Below are 8,919 nucleotides of genomic sequence, written 5' to 3' on the forward strand. Positions count from 1 at the left end.
TAATCATCCAAAACGTTATGGAACACATTAATTAACTGAAAAATGTTGCATAGTGTGCCTTTAAGATCGTAGTGCGCAGTTATTTTGTCTAGTAACTTGTTACTTTGATTGAATTTAAACTGTGTTATTTTTTGGGAGATAAAACCCAGTAAATATAAATATATATTTTTTCATTATGTAACATTCCCAAAACTTACAGACAGAATATCAGTGTTTTTGTTATCAGTTTTCACCTTTTGTTTTACTTTTAAGTTTGAATAAAAAGCGCAACCAAAAAAAAAAAAAAAAAAAACAGTCCTGGGGTGGTTGGTGGGTGATGGTCTATCTGAAAATGGTCCCCAGTTTCTTATCTGGGCCCAGTTTAGCCTTGGGCCGGCCCTGAACGTTAGCCATTTTGTGCATGTCACTGCTCTAATTGAGCCTTTTGCGGTTCCAACTTAAACAAATATAAAAAAAAAAAGAAATAAATGCACATTTGCACACTGCTACGACCTCTGCTGCTGAATCACACGGTGTCATCACTGGCCGGGTGAGGTACAGAGAGTGGAGGAGAGCACAGGGGATGAAGGAACTGATACACTGGACATGTTTACCAGGAGGAAAACTTGCTCAAGCCTGCAGAAATGTTCTCACTGGTGATGCCTCAGTTTTTTCAGAGTGCAAATTGATTAACATTTAAATTTGTTATTCTTTATGTAAAACTGTGAATGACATTCAGGCATGATGATTAGGACTTAAAATGATTTTGACTGATTAGAAAGCCAAAGATCTCATCGGCTTGCACGTAATAATAACAAAAATTATGCAACTCTGCAAACTGACATTCCACGAAAGCAATGAGAAAATGTCTACACCCAGAGAAGCTCTGCCTCCCATCAATATCTGCACAGGTAAAACTGATTTGTGGAGCAGCTCTGCCCATTTCACATGAGGCTGCAGTTTTCCGTCTGCTTTTTGAGGTCTTCCAGTGTGGCCTGGGCTTTGTCCTTCAGCTGATCGATGTCCACATTCTGGATGTTGGAGAGCTGGCCCAGGACAGACTGCTTGTGTGCTTCCTCCTGGTTGTCCTCAGCGATCATCTTAGCAAGCTCTGTGGGAAGCACCACATCATCCCCTGCCTGCTGGATCTGGGTCTCATCTAGCTCGTTCTGAGTTGAAGAAACACAAGAAGAAGAGACATTAGAAAGCTGGCTCCATTTGTTAGTTTGAGAATGATTGAGTTTAGAAATACAAGGATTTTTTTAGATTACCTTTGGTAGTCTGTACTTTTCCCGGAAATGGGTTCTAACTGTGGCCCTCTCTGCTTTCTTCTGGGCAAAATTAGCTTCTCGTTCTTGTCTGCAAGAAAGGGAGAAAAATTCATTTTAAAGGAAGAATGTTTAGTGAGAAAGAAAAGCTTCCTTCCTTACAAATGTTTGTTTGTTTTTTTTTTTAGATCAGAACTCAAGAAATTCTTCAGTACTTTTATTATGAACATTAAGCATAAAAGTCAAACCTTCATAAAAAAAATTGCAGATTAGGATCTTGGCTGACTTATTAAACCACACACATCAAAATGGTTTAAACCAGCACATGTCTACAGATGTGTCGTCATTTTGATAAATTGATTAAATTAATTAATTTATATTTAATATTCTATATTGGAAATTTGACAGTTGACAATGTAACAGAAAAATAATCTATTTTTATCAAGATTTAAGATCGTAGTTATTTTGTCTAGTAACTTGCTACTTTGATTGAATTGAAATTGTTACTTTTTGGGAGATAAAACCCAGTAAATATATATATATATATATATTTTTTTTCTTTATGTAACATTTCCAAAAGAAAATATCAGTGTTTTGTTAACAGTTTTCACCTTTTGTTTTACTTTTAAGTTTGATTAAATAGCGCAACCAAAAAAAAAAAAAAAAAGACAGTCCTGGGGTTGTTGGTGGGTGATGGTCTATCTGAAAATGGTCTCTAGGTTCTGATCAGGGCCCAGTTTAGCCTTGGGCCGGCCCTGAATAGCCATTTTTTGCATGCCGCTGCTCTAATCGAGCCTTTTGCGGTTCCAACTTTAACAGATATATAAAAAAATAAAAAAAAGAAATAAATGCTTGTCTCTTCTTCAGAAATTCAAAGTAGGAACGTCTCTTCTTTGCTTTATAATTTACTTGAAGTATCTAGCCAGTCATGATGGGTAATGAAGGAAAGAGCCAGAAGAGCTGCAGCTGTCGTATGTGTGTGGAAAAATGAGAATGTACATGTGGATGGGGGAGTAAACATGCTTCCTTCTGTTCATTCAGCTCTGCTCTGAGAGATTTCTTTCTTTCTTCCTGCTCTTATAGAGCAAAGAACTAATCACTATTATGCTTCCTTCCTGTGTTGGTCACATCTTTTGCCCTCTGGAAACAAAACAATGATCTGTGTTCAGACTTCGGCTTGTTCCACATCCACTCATGAGGAAGGGTAGCAATGCTTTTCCTCTTGGAGGGCACCTGTGACCCCTTCTCCCATTTTTGCCTGATCTAGACTTGGAGTCTGCAGCTAATGGCTTTTTGGACCTTCTGCAGTGGCTGAAAAAGCTAAAGATTCGACTAATAGCTTTGATATAATATAATGACAAATACCAGGTTTAGAAGCTTTAGCAGGTTTTCTAAAGAATATTTGAGTTGAATTTTCACAAATGTCATTAAAAGAACTAGGAATATGTTTCAGGGCTATTTTCTTGTAACCGGCTTAAAACATGTGTGTTTATATCACTTTTTTTTTTTTTTAACAAATGTCAAAATCAATCCCTCCTTCCATCCATCCATCAGGGTCAAGATGGGGCTGGAGTTTATCTCTGGTCATAGGCAGGGTATACACTGGACAGGTCGCCGGTGTGTCGTAGGGCAACACAGAGACACACAACCATGGACACCCACTCACACAATCTGGATAAGCCAGTTAACCTGTCAGTCTTTTTTGTTGACTGTGGGGGGAAGCTGGGGTACCCAGTGAGAATACACACATGCACTGGGAGAACATGCAAACTGGGTTGGCTTTCTTCTGGGGTGAGGAGCAAAGACACATTCCTATTGGTGTGCATCGTTGTTAGCAAACATCTTTTTTTGGTCAATGTGAGGTTTCTACTGGGCTTGGAGTGAAGAGAATTTGAAATGCACTTTGAAAATAATGCATTTCATAAAGCTTAATCTGAAAAATTGAAATAAAAAAAAATGAAAATCTGAAACCTGTAAAACATTTTTGAAAAAATTGAATTAAGAAAAATATGACATGAAAAATATGGGCGAAAAAGAATAAAATCTCAGATCAACATTATTCTAAAAAAAAAAAAAATGTTCTTTAAAATGTTTTTCAAAGTTTTACTTCTGGATTGATTTTTTTTTTCCCATTTATAGAACATGTTGTTTGCTTCCAAACAGTAATGTACCCAAATGGACTCCACAACTCTTAATATCAAAGAAGACATAAAGTCGCATAAAGGATTTGATTACAAATGCTAAAAACTTTGCTTCTTTTATTGCTCATACCAGAAAAGTTGCTCATGTGTGAAGACATGCAAACCTTCTGCAGATCAGGCCCTAAATGCTTTAAAATGACCAGTGACTGTCTTTTGACATTAAAGCTTAACAGTCAGCTTCAGGCTAAATCCTATCAGGTTCTATAAAACCAAGGTTTATTCTTGGGGCTCTAATGTTCCTACTTTATCTTCTGCTATTAGTTTTAGAAATACTGGTTGGCTGTTTCATATATATATGGTTATCTGTCAAGTCAACATAATAGCTTCATTTAGTCTCTATCGGATTTTCTCGATGACATCAGCAGCAATATGCCCACCTTTGACTTTTCCTCTTTCACCCACATACTGGAAATTCATTGTTACAAAGTAGGGGGATAAAATGAACTCCTGCATGAAATCTGACAGCCATATGTACAGCGTGGTAAGGATCTATTTTTATGTCAAAAATAAAGCCCTTTCTAAGTCCCACTAGAGACAGTGATCTTTCATGACCTCACGTCTGGATTTCTGCAGCTCTCTCTTGATCAGAGTTAGTCAGGCCTCCCTCTCATGGTTACAGCTGCTTCAAAATGCTGCTGCATGATATTTAGCTGCTGCAGGTAAACCATAGCACATATCTTTGGTTTTTGAGTTCTTTAGTTTGTATTTCAATCTTTGAATGGATCTAGCATATTTATCTGACCTGTTGCTGCTTTATATCATGTGTTCTTAGACCATCTGAACAGATGTTTTTAGCAGTCACTTTTATACATCCAGTGGAGACAGAGGCTCAGAGGCTTTGGCTCCTACATTGTGAAATGAGCTTAAGCTCTGGGAGGCTCCATTTCTTTCTCATTTTAAAAACACATAATTTTTGCTTAACATCTGTGTCTTAATGTTAAAATTTTCTTTGTATTTGAGATTAATTTCTATCTTCAAATATTTATCTAGCTGTTATTATTTTTATTTATTTTGTTATTGTTTATATATATTCAGTCAGCTGCAATGTTGTATTTCAAGTGCTTTAGAAATAAATGAACTATTGTATATTGGTAAATTAGATGCATCAAGCCATCATTTCTTCCCTTTTTCAAGATTGAAAGCTAAAGAGTCTTAACTGATAATCAGGTCCTCTTTAAGCATTTTTTCACAGAGCATAGCTCAGGTCTCAATGGGTACCAGACTGTTATTTATAGACATGTGAATGCATATGCATGCCCTAAACGAGGGATTTGTTTTTCTCCTACATACTCCAAAAGGTCTGTGATACTTTTACTCAACATGTTTAGTAGTGTTATAGGGAAGACCGTACCAACCAGGACCGAGGCAAGGCCAGGACCTTATATGCTCTTGTCTTGGTCTCTGCCTCTAAAGGTCTTAGACTTGTCATGGTGTCAGCCTCTAAAAGTCTTGGGCTTGTCTTGTTCTAGGCCTCTAAAGGTCTTGGACTTGTCTTGGTCTCTGCCTCTAAAGGTCTTAGACTTTGTTGGTCTCTGCCTCTAAAGATCTTGGACTTGTCTTGGTCTCTGCCTCTAAAGGTTTTAGACTTGTCTTGGTCTCTGCCTCTAAAGGTCTTAGTTTCGGCCTATAAAGGTCTTGGGCTTTTACTGGTCCCAGCATGTCAAAGATCTTAGACTTGTCTTGGTCTCGGCCTCTAAAGGTCTTGGGCTTTTATTGGTCTCTGCCTTTAAAGGTTTTGGGCTTGTCTTGTTCTAGGCCTTTAAAGGTCTTGGACTTGTCTTGGTCTCTACCTCTAAAGGTCTTAGTTTTGGCCTATAAAGGTCTTGGGCTTTTACTGGTCCCAGCATCTCAAAGATCTTAGACTTGTCTTGGTCTCTGCCTCTAAAGGTCTTAGTTTCGGCCTATAAAGGTCTTGGGCTTTTACTGGTCCCAGCATCTCAAAGATCTTAGACTTGTCTTGGTCTCTGCCTCTAAAGGTCTTAGACTTGTCTTGGTCTCTGCCTCTAAAGGTCTTAGTTTCGGCCTCTAAAGGTCTTGGGCTTTTACTGGTCCCAGCATCTAAAGATCTTGGACTTGTCTTGGTCTCTGCCTCTAAAGGTCTTAGACTTATCTTGGTCTTGGCCTCTAAAGGTTTTTGACTTGTCTTGATCTCGAACTCTAAAGATCTTAGACACTTCTTGGTCTCTGCCTCTAAAGGTCAGTATTCTTTGGTCTCAGTTGGTTTGGTTCTGACTGCAGCACCACTGTTGAGCATCAAACAAACTATAATGGTTTTTACCGTTTTAAGTGTCTGAAATACAAATATTTTAGTATATTTATTGCTGAATAACAGCAGTTATAATCATGACTGTAACATTTGGCAACCTTTAAACTAGAGTCTGTAGTGATGACTGTGCAGTAAATTATCTATCCATCTATTCTTTATACTTGATCTTTTGTTATCAGAAATGGGACATCGGAGTCGAGGGCCCATCCTGTGCAACAGTGTTTACTTCTAAGAGTAATTTATACAATTTAGAGAAAACAAATAACCTAATGATTATTTTTGCACTGTGGAAGGAAGCCAGATTCCCCTGAGATAGCTTACACACACTTGGAGGAAACAAATGAATGTCCTACAGAAAAGCTGAGCAGTCTTAGCCTCTTATCCTATCTTGTTTGTTAACTACAAATATTTGCCTCTGTGCATTGATACGTTCTGCTAAACCATTTTATTCTCCAAGGATTAAGCTTCTGAGCAAACATACAATCTAAAGGTTTAAAATATAAAGACAAAACCAATGGTTTTTCAATCTGATGCATAATATCTCATTAACTGATTTAAATTCAAAAGTTATTAAAAAAGGTTATTAATCCAAAAGGGAAATTAAATGTTGTAGTTAGTCATGGGCATTGTTATTATTCATTATTAGTTCTTCTCTACAGAGGCATTTTTCTGTTTTGAAAATATTGTCCCATGAACAAAGTGGCAATCAGAAACATTCCATAAAAAAAATAAAACTTAGCATTGTATCTACCCAACCACAACAGCTTGGATGCCTTAAAAAGGGTCCAAAGTTAAGAATGGAACATTGGACTGAGCTTTCTGGTGCTGGCTCCAGCAGGGGGCAGGCAGGAAGTGTTTTCTCCTTTCCAGACTGTTAGAATGTTAATTGGTAAATTAGCTTTCAGCCACAGACAGTGTGAGCCAACTGGGCATAAGGATTTTAATCAAACTGGCTCTGAAAAGCCAGAGGTGTAACATCTCATGAAAACAAAAGCAAAAAAAAAAAGATTAATGAGAATATTTTGTGCGGAGACGGAAAACAAAGAACGTCCTTAGGACAAAATAATCAATTGATGTTTCAGAAGCTGAAATATGAACGCCTGGATCAAATCAGCAGCAGCATCAGAACACAAAGAAACACTAGAAGAGACACGCTTTGTGTCAAAGGGAAGGTCATTTCCTGTGGAGAGGGAGCATTCATGTTATTTTTTCCCTCTTGTAATCTGGAGATCACTTCAGATTAACCAACCAAACACTGAAAGGCCATGCAACTTACAGCCAATGGGCTGCGTCTGTGCCTTACACCTCTCAAGGGCATCATTTGACCCAGGTTGTCAGAGATGTGGCCTGGATGCTGAGGGTGATAAAATGCCTCTGTGTGTCATGGCGTGTGAGCTCAAAAGCCTCATTCTGTTTTAATCTGAGCAGGATGAGCTTCTCTGTGATCTATGTTCAAGTTTAGCACCTTCTGACTAATAATTCTTTCCCACTCAAGGTCACGTCACGATGGAAGAGTGTCAGGCGGCTCTCCTGTGGAGCTCAGTAGGCTCAGCTGAGTGTTAATGGCTTCACCTCCCACTCACTCTTAAAAATGTCTGCACATGGTCTCAAAAGACAGGTTTGACGAAAGTGTTCGTAGAGAGGTGTTAGTTGATAATGGCAGGGAGCCAGAATCAGCAGAGAAACTGGAACATTTCGCCCCTCATGAGAAATCTGACCTCTTATGAATCCTTATCAAACATCTTAAACCATCTAATAGATGTTTGTGGATGGAAGAGTCATATTAATCTCAACTGGCTTACATTTAAATACCTATTTGTTTATTTGTATTTCATTTTTATTCTTATGATTTAATCATTTGCTTTAGTTAAAAGAAGATTAGTTAAAAGAAGAAAAAAGGCAGATTTAGAGCAACTCAAGGATGGTGAATGAATTAATTAACTTAAGTTCTGCTTATTTTTGTCTGATTTTTCATGCATCCTAACGCGCAATAATCGGGGACATCTTTCCCCCCTGGCACAGCACAGGTATTCTGAGAGATAATAAAAAACTGGATAAATAAATTAATTTGAACATGAACTCTATGTTTTCGCCCGAGCTCCTCCGGGCGAGAGGAGCAGCTGCGAGAGGAGCGCTCCTATTATTGCACTGATGCGTAAAAATGCGCACTGAGCGCTCCTTTCTCTCTACCCATAACATCACATTAGACAGCAATGGTTTTAGTGAAAGAAGAAAAAGGAAACTATAGGAAACTATCTCCATGTTGATCGCAAATCTATACAACATATTGATTTTCAGCGCCTTACTTTTCCTCCTCTAACTGTTGCTGATATTGTTCAAATTCCTCTTGGGTCATTCCCTGCGCGGCGGCGTCTGATTTCTCTCCCTCGGATTTCTCCTCCGTGAGTCCGCCCGTCAGGTTCTTCAGCTGCCCTCCCACCACGTGTTTCACCATGAAAGCCATGGCTACGGTCCGAAGAGTGCTCGGTTTGAGCGGCTTGCGCTAAAGACTCGGTGCGCTCCTGGAACGAGCGGCGGGGAGATTTCTGCCAAGCGGTGCTCAAGTCAGATGTATGGAGTCTTCAAATGGAAAACAAAGCTTAACTTTAGGGAATTAAAAAGCTTTTGGACCTGAAAGCAGAGGAATTTGAGATCGCTCCAGTTTTCAGCACCACTGAACCCCGGACAGCTCCGCGTAGAGATGGACTGAGAGGAGCAGCTCGGCTGTGAGTCAACAAGTTTGGCGCTGAACTCTACCAATCCCGTGACTCCGTCCTCCGCCACCACTCCCTCCCTCCCACCCACCCAATCCCAGGCACCGCCGGACTCGGAAGGCGCCCGCCGTCGTGATTCGCCGTCAGATGGGCGCGGGGAGCAAGACGACACGTGAGCAGTCCGAGTTCCTCCTGGCCGCCTCGGTGCCCGCTGTCTGTCTCAGCGACATCCAGCCGTTAAGCAGTTTGTCAACAGATGAAAGCTTCCTAATTGCCTGTTGTCTGTCATCCTCGGGACCTGCTTGGGTCCATTTGCCAACAGCAGTGGCGGCTCTAGACAGAATTTACCTGGGGGCCATAGTGGGGACAGACACACCGGGAAAAAAAAGGGAAAAGAATGAAGAAGAAAATTAAGCACTTGTTCATCATTTAGAATATTATAGGAATAGTACACCCAAAACATGATTAGCCTTCATTTTCTACTCACCCCC

General features: G+C 39.6%; 1 protein-coding gene across 1 annotated transcript; it reads right to left on the reverse strand.

The window, feature by feature from the left end:
* Positions 1–297: 297 nt before the first annotated feature.
* Positions 298–8,439, reverse strand: LOC107089917 (complexin-3-like). The gene is made up of 3 exons (XM_015382977.1): positions 8,021–8,439; positions 1,251–1,338; positions 298–1,148 (listed from the first exon to the last, which is right to left on the reverse strand). Exons 1-3 carry the CDS (start codon positions 8,176–8,178, stop codon positions 924–926), a joined length of 471 nt encoding a protein of 156 aa, XP_015238463.1. The 5' UTR covers positions 8,179–8,439; the 3' UTR covers positions 298–923.
* Between the last annotated feature and the right edge of the window lie 480 nt (positions 8,440–8,919).

Source organism: Cyprinodon variegatus, unplaced genomic scaffold, assembly GCF_000732505.1.
Source record: "Cyprinodon variegatus isolate N-32 unplaced genomic scaffold, C_variegatus-1.0 Scaffold271, whole genome shotgun sequence".
Lineage (NCBI taxonomy): Eukaryota > Metazoa > Chordata > Actinopteri > Cyprinodontiformes > Cyprinodontidae > Cyprinodon > Cyprinodon variegatus.